The sequence below is a fragment of the Pseudopipra pipra genome, chromosome 6 (assembly GCF_036250125.1).
Source record: "Pseudopipra pipra isolate bDixPip1 chromosome 6, bDixPip1.hap1, whole genome shotgun sequence".
In the NCBI taxonomy this organism is placed as follows: domain Eukaryota; kingdom Metazoa; phylum Chordata; class Aves; order Passeriformes; family Pipridae; genus Pseudopipra; species Pseudopipra pipra.
The window spans coordinates 11,743,532-11,761,406 of record NC_087554.1 but is presented as its reverse complement, the minus strand read 5'-3'; the positions used below and the strand labels follow the sequence as shown (position 1 = coordinate 11,761,406).

General features: G+C 36.4%; 1 protein-coding gene and 1 non-coding gene across 2 annotated transcripts in view; both read left to right on the top strand.

Annotated features, from left to right (window-relative positions):
- IPO7 (importin 7) overlaps nucleotides 1–17,875 on the top strand; it is a 35,826-nt gene that overhangs the window by 13,160 nt on the left and 4,791 nt on the right. Inside the window, exons 5-24 of the mRNA XM_064657353.1 lie at nucleotides 1,025–1,181; nucleotides 1,837–1,926; nucleotides 2,364–2,458; nucleotides 2,559–2,643; nucleotides 5,160–5,294; nucleotides 6,089–6,188; nucleotides 7,125–7,201; nucleotides 7,514–7,630; nucleotides 8,396–8,485; nucleotides 8,993–9,158; nucleotides 9,910–10,070; nucleotides 10,960–11,088; nucleotides 12,667–12,733; nucleotides 12,813–12,938; nucleotides 13,201–13,298; nucleotides 14,656–14,751; nucleotides 15,722–15,942; nucleotides 16,046–16,251; nucleotides 16,859–17,065; nucleotides 17,420–17,536. Of these exons, the coding sequence (XP_064513423.1) occupies nucleotides 1,025–1,181; nucleotides 1,837–1,926; nucleotides 2,364–2,458; nucleotides 2,559–2,643; nucleotides 5,160–5,294; nucleotides 6,089–6,188; nucleotides 7,125–7,201; nucleotides 7,514–7,630; nucleotides 8,396–8,485; nucleotides 8,993–9,158; nucleotides 9,910–10,070; nucleotides 10,960–11,088; nucleotides 12,667–12,733; nucleotides 12,813–12,938; nucleotides 13,201–13,298; nucleotides 14,656–14,751; nucleotides 15,722–15,942; nucleotides 16,046–16,251; nucleotides 16,859–17,065; nucleotides 17,420–17,536 (2,540 nt within the window). The remainder of the gene's footprint in view (nucleotides 1–1,024; nucleotides 1,182–1,836; nucleotides 1,927–2,363; nucleotides 2,459–2,558; nucleotides 2,644–5,159; nucleotides 5,295–6,088; nucleotides 6,189–7,124; nucleotides 7,202–7,513; nucleotides 7,631–8,395; nucleotides 8,486–8,992; nucleotides 9,159–9,909; nucleotides 10,071–10,959; nucleotides 11,089–12,666; nucleotides 12,734–12,812; nucleotides 12,939–13,200; nucleotides 13,299–14,655; nucleotides 14,752–15,721; nucleotides 15,943–16,045; nucleotides 16,252–16,858; nucleotides 17,066–17,419; nucleotides 17,537–17,875) is intronic.
- On the top strand, nucleotides 8,665–8,847 carry LOC135416832 (small nucleolar RNA SNORA23). The gene has a single exon (XR_010431769.1). It is a non-coding gene; the product is annotated as a small nucleolar RNA SNORA23 (small nucleolar RNA).

The window sequence follows — 17,875 nt, the reverse complement described above, 5'->3', positions numbered from 1 at the left end:
CTTCTGTTTTTTTTTTGATTGTGTCTTGTAGAAATTAGAAAAAGAGTTTTCCTAAGCAACATTTAATTTAGGTTTCTGTTTCAGAAAATGCATGGAAACTGTATTATTGAATAGGATTTTGGAGCTCAGTGTTTTGTAGTAGTTTTTACAGAACATGCCATCTGGCAGCAGATTGAGCAGTCTTTATCTTATATATTTCTGAAAATTGGCACTGTTTAAGAAGCTGAGCATTGATATTTCATATTAGTGAAAAGTCTAGACCAAAACCAAACCAAAGCCCAATCCTGTAGCCCAGAAATGTCCCACATGACCCCAAGAATATGACAGCATTAATTGCTTAATCAAAAAATAAAGCTCTACAATCTTAAAGTGATATTTTACCTTGTTCTTGTCATCACCAGTAAGGACAAGCTCCTGTTCTGCTGTGGTAACTCTTGAGTCAATAAGGACTTTCTTGTTTTAAGGTTAAAACTTGGGGCAAAGATTTCAAAATGCAGCTTTGTTTCCTTTCAGGAATTTTGAAATGTTTGAGAAAGGAAATGGAGCCTTGTTTTCAGCACAGGCAAACTGTTGGAGTGTCACCAGCACAGGAGGGTCTGAGGCATTAATTCAAGGGTGGTTGCAATCAAAGCCTGCTCTGAGTCTGCCCCATATGGCCTTAAAGGCTCCCTTCTCTGCCAGGTTGTTGGATTTGGCCAAATCAGTAATAAGATATGTGAGAGACATCAGTGGTAGACCGAGAGACTTCACAGTTTACTTTCTTCAATGTCACTGAAGTGATCTAGCTCCTGCAAATATTTTGATAAATTGTGAGCTCTGATAAATGTGTTTCTCAGCTGTAGTACTGTCTGGCCATAGCTTTATTTCAGATTCTGTTACAAGAAATGTCTGGGGGTCTTTTTTAAATCATATGTTGTTACGAACTGTCCTATAACCTACTTGTGTCTACACTGGGGAAAGGTGGACTTTTAAAATTTGAAAGCTACGTGAAAGATCTACAAAACTAGTTTGTTCTTCTCTAAAGGTACAAGAAACCAGAGGAGCGGAGTCCTTTGATAGCTGCAATGCAACATTTTCTACCAGTTCTGAAGGATAGCTTCATTCAGCTCTTGAATGATCCATCAGATCAGTCTGTCCTCATCCAGAAACAGATTTTCAAAATATTTTACGCCCTTGTCCAGGTAAAAAAATAAACTTTTTACATGCTCGATCAATAATTTAAATTAAAGCATTATGCTTTTCCTTAAAATAGTAAGTGACACAAATATTACAATATTAGATTACATCTGAATCATTTCCCTACTACTCAGCTCTGTGAATCACAAGTTTCTGGTATGTTTGATTGTCTTGTGCTTTTACTTTTGTACAGTGCTATTCCTGGTTAGCATTAGATAGATACAATTAGAACTTGCACATGCCATCCTCTAAGATAGAGTGTTTGCTGGAAAACCAATTAGAAAACCAGTTTTCTAAGGACAGATTGTGGAGGCCAGCCTACATAGAATTACCAGTGTAAATAACCAGTTTGGAATGAAACTGTTCATATGCTGTTTAATGCTTCAGAAATTAGTGTAACATCCATTTAAGTAGTGTTTTAGCATTGCATAAACAAAACTTAACTGGAACAAAGACCTCTAGCACCTTTGAAGATATTTAGGATATAGGCTTAGGTTTTGTTAAGTTCTTAAGCATGATTTTCCAGGTAAATTGCTAATCTTTCGTGATAGCTAAGTGTAGGCAAAGACTTGAAAGCTAAAATTCAAACTGTGAAAGTAACAAATTATTTTTCATTGCTTTATAATAAATGTTCTTTTTATTTTATTTTTTTATAATAAGTATACATTACCTTTGGAGTTGATAAATCAGCAAAACCTGACGGAGTGGATAGAAATCCTGAAGACTGTTGTTGATAGGGATGTACCAGCTGTAAGTGGCTTTTGGCTATTTACCTCTTTAAGCTTAAATATTTTTCATTTATTACAATGTTAGAAATTTTAACTTTTTATTTCTACATTCTTTTTGCTCTAAAGATGCCCATAAAATTAAATAAACAAAAAAATTAAGCTTAAATGGGGTGTTTTAAACTTGACTAGACAAAGTCTGAAAATATGTAGCTTGTATGGGAGTTCTGTTGTTTTCAAATTGTAGGAAAGCTTATTTTGGCTTCTTTTTTCAAAAACTGATTGACCATTTACGTGGCATATATTATGGGACATATTTTTAGATATGCTGTACTTCATACTTATATTAAATTAAAAGTGCAAATGGCAGGTTAAAAGCAACATATAGTATATAGTTGTTCGAATTACATATAATTTGAACTCTTTGTGAGTAGTTGGTGAATATTCTTTTTCTTCCTAAAGGAAACCCTTCAAGTTGATGAAGATGATAGACCTGAGTTGCCTTGGTGGAAATGCAAGAAGTGGGCTTTGCATATCTTAGCTAGGCTTTTTGAGAGGTATTTTCTCTTCCATTTGTATTTAAAAAACAAACAAACAAATATTCAAGTCAGTAATATTGCTGCACCCTTGAGTTCACATACTTACTTCTAATTCTAGGTATGGAAGCCCTGGCAATGTTTCCAAGGAGTACAATGAGTTTGCTGAAGTGTTCCTGAAAGCCTTTGCTGTTGGTGTTCAGCAGGTAAGAAACACTAAATGGAGGGGTAGTAGGATAAGTTTAGATTCAGTGGTAATTTCTTCTTTACTTATTTTCTGAAAAGGCTTCCTGCTCTTCTTCACCATTTTTTTTTCAAGCACATTAATATGGAGAGCACTGATATCTGTGGGTTAAAATAAAAGAATGATTAAAGAAACTATCCATCCACTTTCCACTAACAAGCCCTCAGATGAGCTTCAGTCAAATGTTACCAATTTCTTCCTCCCTGAAAGAGATGGGTATAATATTTATGTGGTGTCATTCACCTTCAGACCTACCTATTTAACTCTGATACAGTTCTTCTTTGACTCAAAGTCAGTAAGTACTGAGCTTTCAGCCTTCTGCAAAAACCTGATCAAGCAGAGGCTCACTTACAAACAGGTTAAGCCTGATGGTTCCTTTCCACTCATCTCCCTGTTTTGGGGTTGCCACCTGTGCTGTGTTTTAGGGTCTGTTATTTAGAAAGCATCTTTTGGACTAAAGCAGTTTCTAAGCTGATGTATGAATGTTATGCCAAACTGTCCTTGATTTACCTTTATTGGAGTAATTTCATGACTCACAAAGTCCTGACAGATGGCAGCAACCTACAGGTTTTTCTTAAGAGACAGAATGGATTGGTCAGGCAGAAATTGTCATCTCCCTCTCTTGCAGTGTGTGTGTTTAAAGTCAGTAATTTGAACTTTTTGAACTTGCAAGGAAGTTCCCTTCAATGTTGAGAAGTTTTTTGATCTGATTCTTCTGCATGTACTGCTGACTTTAGTTCTTTTGAAAGCAGTTTATTTATAAAAAAACTTCAAGTAGTTTTTGTAAAAGTTCCTTGTATTTGGCTCATAAATACATTTATTTTAAGGTGATTAGGTTGTAAATGTAATTAGAATATTAATTTCTTAAAATCTCACAGAGAAGAACATTTTATTCAAAGCCTTGATCTGAATCAGAAGAACAGTTCTTAGTTCAGTTTGTTTTCTTACCTTTATTTTCTAATGAAATTAGACTACAGGACTTTAAAAGGAGAAAAGTAGGGAAAGCATCTCCTAATTATGTGTTTTTTGGAGGTCATCCAAAGTGCAGAAAACATTTGTCACATTGAGTGTTGGGAAATATATCCCAACATTCTACTCAGACAACTGCTGTCAGCATCACCTTCTGAGGTGCTCATCTGTCACCTGTAGATGACATCAGACAGATAATTATTACATGTTCTTTAAGGCCTCACTGGTTGCTTTGCTCTTCCAAGACAAAATGAAGTTCTGACAAAAAGCTATGAGCAAAAGTAGTCTTTGGAAAGATAAATTTAAACAGTTCAACAAAATACTTTCTTTTTCTCTCCATTCTCTTTGAATCAGATTTGATCCTTACTGTTACTGCATCTAGGAAACATTAAGAATTCTGGTATTTTAAGAAAACCCTGGTTGTTCCTCGGCACTGTTACAGAATTTTATTTTATTTGCCCTGGAGCATCCATCCCATGTCCTGCTTTTCCTCACTGTGATTCTTAAACCTTTTGTTAATCTTTCAGTATCTTTACTTATTGCATGTAAATCATGAAACTGCTTAGATCTGTGAAAAGAGAGGACAAAACCACTTGTCCCAAGTAGCATGGCTGCAAAGACCATTTGTTAGGCCTTTGCTCTCTCCTCATTTCCAAAGACTATTCCCCATCGCTGCATTAACTGATGATGACTTTGGATTTTTTAGTGTGGTGTTCTGCTACATTGGAGAATATTTGTTAAAAAAAAAAAACAAACACAAAAACCCCAAGAAACCACATTCTTCTCAAACTGGACCTTCTTGTATAAACACTTCCACAAAGAATATATATCTTAAATTCAAGTTTGCTGAAGACTCTTTGCATTACCAGTACAAACCTCCCCAGTGAGCTGTAATTTAATTACTAGCCATGGTCCCATGTCCATTTCATGTCCTTATTGTGGAGAGCCATGGACTTTTAACAAAGGTAAATCCCTGTGAGTAGTTCTGCATGCCACCTCAGGAGAAGAATTGAGGCCAGGAAGCCAAAGGGAGAGGCTGGCTGATCATTCTTGACACACATCCATCCATTCTTCACTCTGCATCATTGCTGTGAGGCTGCACACAGGCAAGAATCAGTAGACTGTGGGAGTGTAGAGTGTTTGACAAATCCAGTGGCTGGGCGTGAATTTCTGCCCCCCAAAGAGTGGCAAGATGGAATAATAAACCTCCGAGGGAAGGGCCCCTGGGGTATGGTGGTGATGAATTAGTATGTGTGGTTTATCTTATTAAAGGATTATATTTTTAAAAGATGTGCATGCAGCACCTGATATGAGCTGCAAATTGCCTTATAAAACTAACAATGACATTTGGTAAAAGGATTAGTCAGTACCCATTTTAGTCTAATGAATAAAGAGGGGGATTTTGCTCAGTTTAGGGGGGTTCTTATGTAGGCCTGTGAGGGAGGGTAGAATTGGGGTTAAAATGGTCTGTGCTCGGGGTAAGCTATTGATGAGATCTGATTTTTCTAGGTGTTGCTGAAGGTGCTGTATCAATACAAGGAGAAGCAGTACATGGCTCCCAGAGTTCTGCAGCAGACACTGAATTACATCAATCAAGGAGTGTCACATGCAGTCACCTGGAAGAATCTGAAACCTCATATTCAAGTAAACCATTTTTGGAGTTTAATACTTGGTGACTCAGTAGTACATTAGTCAGTCTATTGTACGGAGTTTCTACCCTTGCTAGAATTCACATTTCAGGGAATTCTCATGCAAATTGCTGGTGGAAAGAGTTTAAGCCTGCTTGGTGAAGGTTACCTTGATACACGAACAAAGCCAGCTAATTGCATTTTTGCTATCTCTCCTTTGTGCTTTAGTATATTAAGGATTACAGTGTAACACAGCAACACAACAGATTTGGAGTTAGCTACTGAATTTATGGCACTGAATTATCTCCACATACATCCAGTGGAGATATTCCACAGTGGAGTGGAATTATCTCCACATACATCCAGTGGAGATATTCCACAGTGGAGTGGAATTATCTCCACATACATCCAGTGGAGATATTCCACAGTGGAGTGGAATTATCTCCACATACATTCAGTGGAGATATTCCACAGTGGAGTGGAATTATCTCCACATACATCCAGTGGAGATATTCCACAGTGGAGTGGAATTATCTCCACATACATCCAGTGGAGATATTCCACAGTGGAGTGGAATTATCTCCACATATCATCCAGATCCAATGTAATATCTTGTGTTGTATTGTAACTCTACCTAAAGGTAAAAGATCTTTTTGGTGAACTACCACATAAAAGCCACTACATCCAAATAGTTTTAGAATGTTAGCATGTTGTACGAGGAAATGACAGGATGGACAAAATCTGTAAAACACAGGAGATAATATAGAGGTTGATTGAGAAGTGCTAACCTGTTTTCATTTTTTATTTCAGGGAATTATCCAAGATGTTATTTTTCCATTGATGTGCTATACAGATGCTGATGAAGAGCTTTGGCAAGAAGATCCATATGAATATATTCGCATGAAATTTGGTGAGAATTTGAAATCTACTTGTGTTAAAATACGATTTCATGCAAAGATGGGATTTTTTTAGGGGTTCTTTTTTGGTGAAAGCCACCACCATCGAGGACACAGGAGTTTTTGCCCTCATAGAAGTATTTAATTTTTACAGTTACAAAGTTTTTGTTACAAGTCAAACAGTCCAGGTCTTGCTAACAATAACTACATAAGTTTAATGTTACTAAAAGGTTATGCTTTACAACAGCTAATATTCCAGGCCCTGGATTTCTAATGGTCTTATGGAATTTCACATGTGGCACAGATCTGAACAGGTTCACCCCAATGGTAAATCAAATGTTATGGGGTAAGCCTGGTGTTCCAGACTTGTCAGATTTCACCTCCTGTGGCTTGTTGGGGTTTACTCTAAATCCTTCAAGGCTGGGGAAGAAAGAAATATTTCAGACTTCCTGAACAAATTCTTCCCTCCACTAGGACTGTGATGTGGCTAGAGGAAGGGGTCTTGAGAGGTTTGGGAGTTTTTATACCTCAGTTCCAAGGCACAGACCTGTAAACACTACAGGTATTACACAAGGGTCTGATAATCCTCTTCTGCAGATAAATAAGTAACTGAGCATTTTCTAACTCAATTCTGTGTTCTTGCCTATAGAGCAAATAACATAAATGGTTAAAACTTGACAAGTGCAACTGCTTCTACTGTTTCAAAAGATTTATCTTAATAAGAAAGACACACAGTTCCAAATTAGACATATAGAGCCAGTGATCATGAAGAACATGAAACATGTATCCAAACATCTGTTACTCTTTGGTCTTGGAATATCTGTAGCAAGAAAGCACAATTAACCACCTGAAAGGAAAATTATTGCTCTTTTGTTTCATATTAAATACATTAGGATCATAAAATGTAGTAAAGGACCAACATTTATAACTGTTACATGTTTACTTAACAGATGTATTTGAAGACTTCATTTCTCCAACAACTGCTGCTCAGACATTATTGTTTACATCCTGTAGTAAAAGGAAAGAGGTAAGCTGTTCAAGGATTATACTGAAATACAACACTAGCTAAATTTAGTTTATTTGAAGAAAGAGCTATTAATAAAAGTTTTACTTTTCTGCTCTCATATCGTAGTACACTAAAATTTTTAATTTCGACTTTATTTTGTGCTGGTCTATTTGTGATTTTTGTATTTGCTGTGCGTTTATATCAAAGACATAAAACATCACCAAAAGTCTAGACTTGGAGCAGATTATTAGATATGTAGGCATTTCAGAGCACTGAGAGTGGTATCTGAGATGATTGATTGGAATACTTTGACTAACCTTACATGTAATCCAGGTCCTGCAGAAGACAATGGGCTTTTGTTATCAAATCCTTACCGAGCCAAATGCTGACCCTCGTAAGAAGGATGGTGCTTTACATATGATTGGTTCTTTGGCTGAAATTCTCCTAAAAGTAAGTGTAAAAATCTGGTAGTTCTTTTGGTTCTTTTTTTCCCCCCTTCTTCCTTTTCTTGGACATACAATGTCTTAGAAGAAATGCAAATAGCAATTCGTGCTCACAAGTTTATGAATTGCTGCCAGGTGTTTTTTTAGATGTTGAACTTAATTGTTTTGGGTTTGTTGTCAGCTTATTTACTCAAATTTTATAGCTCATGTTCAAGTTCAGATTATTAAGTTCCTTTAAGTTCTGTGCTTCTAGTGAGAATTACTACACCATTTTCTGTGCTGTGCTTAACTACATTCCCTTTTTTGTGGAAGGAAGGAGAAAACATTCAGTGAGAGGTTGTTCATTTAATGAGCTTTTTTGTGTATAGAAGAAAGGAAATGAAATTAGTAACCTTGCTCAGTTGGAATGGTAGCAGAAAAGATGCAGGGTATGGACTTGTATTTGGACCACAGCTCTAAGAAGTTTCCCTGACCGCTTTTGCTTTTGATGCCAGAGCAGTGTGCTGCCATTTAAAAGGTGTCTCTAGGGATCAAAAAGGGCAGGGGGAAAAAGTGTCACTATTTTGACTGAAAATCATAAAAATCCATGTGGGATCCAAGTTTAATTACTATAAGGGATTTCATTGTTGCATAATTGACTTTATTAAAGGGATAAATTTGAAATCTGACGGTTTTGTTCAGACTTTTATCATGTGAATTTTTTTTTACTGAATTAGAAATACATTTTTGTGTACAGTTTTAAACTGATGTGCTTCTATTCACATTTTGACAGAAAAAGATCTATAAAGACCAGATGGAATATATGTTGCAGAATCACGTGTTCCCTCTCTTCAGCAGTGAGCTGGGTTACATGAGAGCACGGGTAAGAAAGTGTGACATTTACTGTTAAGATACACTGTCTGTTCCAGCTGGAAGATTCAGGAGTCTTTAACTTTTTCCCTCTAACAAATGCTCTCTTTTTAGCACCTTTTAAATTGTGCACTTATTTCAGAGATTTGTATCAGTCTGTGATTGTAGTTACTGTGTAGTTTTAACATGGCTGCAGCATTGTGTGCACAGTTTTCCATCTGTGTCTGGTGGTAGGGTCTACTTGTGTTTTGCATGTAGACTGTACTGCTCACACAAAACCTGTGGCCAAAGATGAACTTGAGATCATAGTACTGGTCTAGTGATGTCTGAAGGACGAGCCCTCCCACTGACCAGCCTCCACACTCTCAAACATCTTCATTATTGTATCTTTCTTGTCTTTATTCAACAGTAGTTGTACTTCAGATTCAATGATTTGCCTAGGTTATGAGTATACATGTAGTTGATAATCCTGTTCTCAGGTTTTGCAGCTCTGAATTTGTTCCATGTGGGTTTTCTTCAGGCTTGTTGGGTTCTTCATTACTTTTGTGAAGTCAAATTTAAGAGTGACCAGAATCTCCAGACAGCCTTAGAACTCACAAGACGGTGTCTGATCGATGACAGGGAAATGCCTGTGAAAGTGGAAGCTGCCATAGCTCTTCAAGTTCTCATCAGTAACCAAGAGAAAGGTAAGGTAGCCCTCTTTCCTTACAGCTACATCAAGCTTTAATGGAACAAGTGTTAACATTGTGGTGCTCAGGCAGACTCATTCTCTTCTTTCCTGATGTTAATTTACTTTTTGTAATTATAATTTGTAATCATCATAATTTTTCAGCTGGGAAATTTTCTATTGCTTTATATAAATAACATTGTAAATTACATTCTAAGAAATTAAAATTATTATAACATTATAAACAACAACTTCATGGTACAGTAAATCCAGTGTTACAGCACCTAATAATTGAATCAGAAGTACAGTGGCAATATAAGCACATCTGTCTCAGCGTATTCTTGTTAAAATTTATTAAAAAAATAAAACCAACTATCTTTATCCTGGCAGGTTTTATATGGCTTAGTATTCCTGAAGCTGACATAAAAGCCAGAAAGCAACCATAAATTCTGTATTTAATACCTTAGGTAATTTGACAAAAATGTGTATGTACCATTCCTGTTGAATTAACATTTGCATGGAGAAGTAATCTTGCATTTTATAAAGACTGCAGAGCTCTGGTTTTCATACTTCAGTTTTGATCCTCTTGGTATACAATTTTATTTAAAAATTCTTCTGAATGTTAGTACTGCTATAATGATTTATACTATCCATGGTTTTGGCACATTAATGCTGATGCATTAAATATTAATAAAGTATATACTTAATTTTTTACACTGATCTGTGGTTTTCTAAGGATGTTAATTCAAACATTTCCATTTGTTTTACAGCTAAAGAATATATTACTCCATTCATTAGACCTGTAATGCAAGCTTTACTTCACATTATAAGAGAGACTGAAAATGATGATCTTACTAATGTGATTCAGAAGATGATCTGTGAATATAGTGAAGAAGTTACTCCAATTGCAGTAGAAATGACACAGCATTTGGTGAGCCTTTTGGGTGACTTGGGAAGATGCTTAATTATGTGAAAGACTGGTATTTAAAATTGATAGTTTACCATCAGTGAGTAGCTGTTGTTATTCCAGTCTGCTGAAGGGCATTGGTACAAGTAGTTTTCTTCTACATTTAGACAGTTTTTTCCTCAAAACTGGCTTCATAACTTAAACCAAGTGGAAAGTTCTAAGAACGATTCTAGAAATGTTTGAGAAATCTTTGTACGTATTTTCTCCTGACAGTGTTAATAATGAAGTTGGTAGCACATTTTAGGTAGTCTCTGCAATGTGACTGAAGTTTTCTGGTTTAAAATATTAAATTAAGGACCGGATTTTTTAATGAAAAATTTGGTGTGAAAATAATGTTATGTTGTCTGTAATGTGAAAATAAAATTGAATCTGCAGGAGAAATTCGGAGCTTGAGTGGCCATATATCTAGCAAGTTGTACTAATGGTTCCAAAAGCAGAGGTCAGCCCAGTGCTTCCCTGTTCCAGGCCCTTGCCTTGGAGTTTAAACAGAATTGTTTGCATGTCCTCTCTGGGAATGCCTGCAGAGTGTTCAGTCTAGTTCAGCTACCAACCAAACCTCCTGTTAGAAGAACTTGCTTGTAGAAAGTGTATTCTTTTGCATGTGATGTAATGTAATTTATATTTTTATCATTAATAATTTTTATTTTATTTATTATTTTTATGAATAGATAAAGGATAACAGCTTCAATGGCTTAACAATCAAATTTTATCATCTTGAGAAGAAACTCTGGAATGGAGCAGTCACCTGCTAATATTCATGTTTTCTTAGCAGAAGTAGTCTTTAAATTGTGTAGGATGTCAGACTTCCACAATTCAGTGGCATATTTATGAGTTGTTCTGCTGTTACGTGCAGGCAATGACATTTAACCAGGTGATCCAGACTGGTCCAGATGAAGAGGGCAGTGATGACAAAGCAGTGACAGCAATGGGAATCTTGAATACTATTGATACACTTCTCAGTGTAGTTGAAGATCACAAGGAAGTAAGTAAAAACTACTTTAAAGCTAATACGTATTGTCTAAGACACTGTAAGTCTTTAATACTTCCATTATTTTTGGCATTATTACTTGAAAAACTGTCCTTTTGGCCAAAAAGATCTTAAAACAGAAAATAGAGAAGTACTTATCACGTAACAAAGTTGTAACAGAGTGGGTCATATTTCTACTGCAGTGAATGCAGTAATAGAGCACAAATGCCACAGTATTTCCCATAGGAATTCAGATTCTTGTTCAAATAGGGGAAGCAATGTGACTCTGACAGCTCAGCTGAAACAACCCCTCTGATTTGATGAGCTCTGCCCTTCAAACAGAACAGACGAAGCTTCAGTTGTCTCCTAACACTGACTCTGCTGACTGAGTTTGCTCCCTGGGACAGAATGGATGTCAGTAAATACAGCTCTTGTGGCTGTGCTCAGTGGTGGGTTGTTGTACCTGCCTGATCTGCCCTGGAGAATTCTCCAGTGTGATAAAAACTCCTGTTACTTTTTTTTATTGTACTGAATGGACTAACTTCTGTCCCGAGGACAGCTAGTTCAAAAGATGCTATCTCTGATTAAAATCCTTTGTGACAAAGTCAGCTACTATTTTTTTAATAAATAAGTTATAGGTTTTTTTAGTGACTAAAGGGTTCAGTAATAAACTGTACTCTCAGGACTCTGAAGACTTTACTAAGGAAGCAGCATACTACAAATTCCCAAGGGTAGAATCCAGTGCTGCCATACAACAAACCAAGGACCAGTTCATCTCATTTACTTGTTGCTAAAGCTGCTCAGCAAGCTTTTCATGTACTTGTTTTTGTCAGCAAATCCTTGGCACCTAAATGAAAAGTATTTGTAACAATAGTCCTGAGGAACTCAGTTTTAAAATGTTGACCACTAAACATTTATATTTAGAGACATCTCACACAGGATGACCAGTGTTGCAAGAGATAAGGTATTTAGCAGGTTAGTTTCAAATCCTGTTCTGCATAGCTAAGACCAGAAACTCGAACCTTATTTGCCCCTGTGCAAGGTAAGTGCCCTCAACAGGTTGATGACTGTTTTGTTAGCTATTCCATGGACTAATAAATACTAATTGGGAAGACTGTCTGAATCTGTAGGACCAGCATTTAGACTGATTGTCCCCATACCGTATGAACATTCTCAGCTAGCTCTGGGAGGTGTTTTGGTATTTGATTTGATTTGTTTGTTTGTTTGTTTTAAATTTCACTTTTCTGGAACAGCAAATACTTCCTGCAATTTCCATTGCTTCCCCCTTTCAGGTATACATTTACTTACAGTGTTTCAATGGGACTTAACTGTTACACAGGGTTAGTCAGGCTTTTCTTTTATATGAGATTCTTCCAGTGTTCCAAAACCACCTTGTATTAAGAGCTATCTTGCAAATCCTTAGCTAAGAATGCTGCTCTTACACATTTAGTGGGAAATTTGGAATTTGTTTTGAAAACTATATTGTATTAATAGAAATTGCTTTGAATAATCATAATATGTGTTTAATTGCTACTTCCAAATATTGAAAATAGTCATAAATCTCCTTTTTTTTTTCTTTTTTTTTTCTTTCAGATTACTCAGCAGCTGGAAGGGATCTGTTTGCAGGTGATTGGAACAGTTTTGCAGCAGCATGTGTTAGGTATCTCTGCTTCTGTTGGCTTATTTTTTAAAGTGCATGGAATTGGCATTACATTTACCTAGAATTCTGTTTGTTTCAGAGTTCTACGAGGAGATCTTTTCCTTGGCTCATAGTCTGACCTGCCAACAGGTTTCTGCACAAATGTGGCAGCTTCTTCCTCTTGTGTTTGAAGTCTTTCAGCAGGATGGTTTTGATTATTTTACTGGTAAGTAACATAAATAAAAAATGGTTTCATAGATGCAATTTCAGCTGTAAATAGTAAACTGCATCTTGACTCAATATTAGGAGAACGCTCCAGTGAGGTTACACTTGAAGTATTTTATTCTGCTGTTGCTACAACCAGACTTGTTTTGTTAAGGCATATATAACTAGATGCACACTTATCTTGACAAACATTAAGCAAGAACTGTAATTATTAATACACAGATTTTAACAGCATCTAACTGATCGTTCTTCTTTTAATACAGACATGATGCCTCTCTTGCATAATTATGTTACTGTTGATACAGATACACTTCTGTCAGACACAAAATATCTTGAAATGATCTACAGTATGTGCAAGAAGGTGAGTAGGTTCCTCTGTGGTAACAAAACCTGCCATCTCTGAAGTAATGTGCTGTTAAACTGGATACTTTTTTCCAAAACAGCTTTTGATGTCTGTTCTTTAAAGCATTTTGCTCTTTAACATCCTCTGAGATTCCACAAACTGCTTAGTTATTGCAGAGAAATTTAAAGAGGTTGCGTTAAAATTTCAGATACAGACTTTTGCTGAAAGGCAAAAACAAATCATGCACAACAAAAGCAGATTAAACAAACCAGTTTTTGTGCAATACACTTTACACATATGGGCATGCAAGACATATTGCAAAAGGTAGGTGGTTTCCTTTATCTGGGATTTGTAGGCTTGCTGTGACTAGGATAGTACATGCCATGTGTGTGCTAAACAAGCGGAGTAGGGATGGAGGGAAAAGGGATAGGAGTAGGAAGTTATTTTCCCAAGTTTGTGCCAAGTCAGTGATGAAAGCTGGGAGCAGAATGCAGCTGTTCTAACTCAGTCCAGGCAGTTCTGGGCAGGGTTTCTGTATTTAACTTCTCAGGTCCTGTGTGTTACCAGTAGCTGCCAACTGGGCTTTCTTTGTCCAATCAATATGTAGGATACACAGCTTTCCAGAATGTTAGCCCTGTGTGAGGAAATGAATACTTCTTTATGAGATGGTGTTAATATTTTATCATCTCTAATAGTAATCTTGTAGGGATTTCAGTTTTCCACTCCTGGATATTATGTGTGGTGTCTATATAAGAGCTGTGGTGAACTGTCAGCACTGCCCATGGTATTTCCTGAGTAATTCTTTTGGAGATGTTTAAATATCATAGTGAATAACTCTTGACAGCCTTTATTTGAAAACAAGTTGCAACCAGGCTGATTGTAAATTCTTGAACATTTTATTTTGAAACCAGCAAAATAGGATAAAAAGAAAATTAGCCTGCCATGACCTGTTAGTGATTCGTGCTTGGCTGAGCAGAGTGAATCTTTAACACAGGTTTTAGATATTGAGTGGTGTACCACTGGATATCCCATTTTTGTAAATAAAACTTACAAAATTCAGTACATTAATGCATAAGAGAAGTTTTTGTTTTGTTTTGCAAAATGGAAGCTGATGCTTATGCAGTTACTGTGGTAAGCTCTGCATCCATAGATTTATTGAATATTATTTGCACATTTAAGTTAGTTTTGCCCACATTCAGCCATTTTCAGTCTCTGGCTGTCATACCAAACCATTGCTGTGGATTTGGCTGCTTTACTGATGGGTGTTTATGCATTGTTATAAAGGGGGTAAATTCATACCAGGTTTTCAAAGCAAAGCAGTATATGGAGAACACTTCTTGAAGGGATATCACCAACAGTGATGGTTATTTTTCAGGTCCTTACAGGAGTTGCTGGAGAAGATGCAGAATGTCATGCAGCAAAGCTGTTAGAAGTAATTATTCTTCAATGTAAAGGGCGTGGCATTGATCAGGTTAGTAACAACTTTGGTTGCTAAAACTAATACTTTAAAAAGATTTTATTCTGTAATATTGATTATGTCTTAACATGAGTTTTGTTACAAGACGTTTGTGTGGTGTGACTGATAATCCTCTCTGCTACTTCAGTGTTACTCAGTTAACAGCACTGCAGAGATAGTTATTGCACACTGTGTCTCCAGAATACAGGACATTGCAAAACTCATGTGTTTTCATGAAATTGGAATAGCACCAGTTTAGGAGCATCTTGGTTCTAAAAACTCAATTAATTGCATTCTAAGTTAATCCTAGTGAATATTTAATGAAAATTATTCAATCTTTCAAGCTCATAGCTTTGAAATAAGTATGAAAATGAAGTTTCTAGAATCCCAATTAATGTCATAGAGGAACCAGGGACTTCATTATGCACATATGAAAATTGTAATTTGAGAGATGAATTTGTGTGCTTCTGCTGTGCACAGGACAAGCACTGTATACTAGTCATTTAAACATTTTTGCATCCTTTTGAATACTTGTACATATGGTCCTTGGAAACTTTAATTTTTATTTGAAAAAAAAAAAATCTTCTATTGTGAATCCAGTTTGTTTAGTGTGGCATCTCTGAAGAGCCTACACCTTTGAATAGCTGTTTCCTTGCAGTGTTAGTAATACTTCTTGACCTTGATGTATGTATTAAAAAAGACTAGGTTGATTTTGCTGGACGTCCTGTGGTATACATTTCCTCTATTTTTAATTTTTAATACACAAAATTATAGAACCAGGAGCTACAGATGCTGTGCAGGATGTCCCAAAATCCACATGGTTAAATATTTTCACATTTTCATTTACTCTTTTAATTGCCAGCAGAAGTCATATACAAAATTGCTCCCGTTTTATGCCCTCTGTGTTTATGTGCCAGACTGTTGAAATACAGAATAACAAATTTTAGTTTTGGTCACTAAGTCTGTCATGGTTCCCACTCCTCAGTGCATACCCTTATTTGTGGAAGCTGCCTTGGAGAGACTGACCAGAGAAGTGAAAACCAGTGAACTACGAACAATGTGCCTCCAGGTTGCCATAGCTGCTTTGTATTACAATCCTCATTTACTATTAAATACCTTGGAAAATCTTCGTTTTCCCAATAATGTGGAGCCTGTCACCAATCACTTCATAACACAGTGGCTTAACGACGTGGACTGTTTCTTGGGGTGAGTGTTTCTAATTCTGAAGATGATTCTCTGTGATACACCTGTGTATGACCTGCTTGTAAATCATAACAACTTACACCATTTTTACTCTTCTGTTTTGTAGACTTCATGATAGAAAGATGTGTGTGCTTGGCTTGTGTGCTCTTATTGATCTGGAGCAAATACCACAGGTTTTAAATCAAGTTGCTGGACAGATTCTGCCAGCTTTTATCCTTTTATTTAATGGATTGAAAAGAGCATATGCCTGTCATGCAGAGCATGAAAATGACAGTGATGATGATGATGAAGCTGAAGAAGATGAGGAAACAGGTATGGAAACTGAAACTGTTATTCTGTATTTTTCTTTTTTTTTTTTTTTTTTTCTGATGGAGATTCCTTGAGCTTTCAGTTCTCTTTCCATATTTTTGTCTTTCCATCATCAGTCTGAGTGATTGTTTGGAACCGTTTTCCACACTAAAAGGAATTTGTTTGTTTTGATCTCTCTACTGAAAGCCCAATTGCTTTTTGATCTCTGCTGTTGAATTCCGGACTCTTCAAACTATTGTCATCATTTATATTGTTGTACTACTATATTTTATATTTCTCAGGCCATCTTTTCAATAGCCCTTTTGAATGTGCCCTTTTGAAAGTGTTTTCATGAAATTATTTCAGGCTTTCTTTGGAGCATGAATATTGCTTTGTTTAAAGCTTTATTGCCGTTCCAAACTATCTGTATATACATTTTTATGACAGTTCTCTTTTCCCACTTAAACATTGGTGTCTCTGAGGAGACAGGTTACATGAGCTCCCCCCCCTCTAGCCTGCACTATACTGTTACCATTTCCATTGCCTGTTTTAAATATTTGGCTGTATTTCTAAAGAATTGTTCTTACTCTTCCCGAGATAAACCTTTTTTTGTGTGTTACATTTAACTCAGAGGAGTTGGGGAGTGATGAAGATGACATTGATGAAGATGGTCAAGAATATCTAGAAATTCTAGCAAAACAGGCAGGTGAAGATGGAGATGATGAAGACTGGGAAGAAGATGATGCTGAAGAGACTGCTTTGGAAGGCTACTCCACGATTATTGATGATGAAGACAACCCTATTGATGAATATCAGATATTTAAAACAATTTTTCAGAGTAAGTAACTATATTTCCTTTCCTGGCCAACAAGTTACATTTTAACTTTAGAGTGTACTGTTATAAACTAGAACCTGTTGAAAACTTCCAAACAGGCTTTTCAATATATGCTTGAAACAGTTCTTCCTTTGGAAAGGAGAAGCCATCAGTAAACCTTCAGAACATGGGGAGATGCTTGAATGAATTTACAGTGGTAGGGAAGAGGTCAGAGGTTTTACTGTTGTTTTTAAATGTCTTGATTTGTGTAACCACAACAGACTATTATTGTGACTAAAACAGCAGTGGGTTAATAGTCTTTTGAGCTACAAAACATTTTACTCAGCACTTTCCTTTTACTTATGTTTTCTTTTGCAGCAATTCAGAGCCGTAACCCTGTGTGGTACCAAGCCTTGACACAGGGTCTTAACGAAGAACAAAGAAAACAGTTGCAGGACATAGCAACTCTGGCAGATCAGAGGCGGGCAGCACATGGTATTTTCCCCCTTTCATACCATTAATGGCTTCCTTTGCTGTTTGAGTGCTCTGGATGTGCTCAAGAAGCATAATATAGAGAATGCCCATAATTCAAGCCTGATAATGTCTTCATCAAAGCAGGGTTGTTTTGCACTCCAGAGGTGTTTGAAATCTCTTAAGGTGTACAGGTCACAAAGCCTCACTGCACAAACTGTATGGCATTGCCAGAGGCGTAAGGAATGATAGAAATGGCCTGGTGAAGTGGCCAAGGACATAAAAGCAAATTGTCCTAATTGCTTGGATTTGAAAACAATTGATTTGATTACCTGAAGGTAGATGAACTCCAGGTATGTTAAC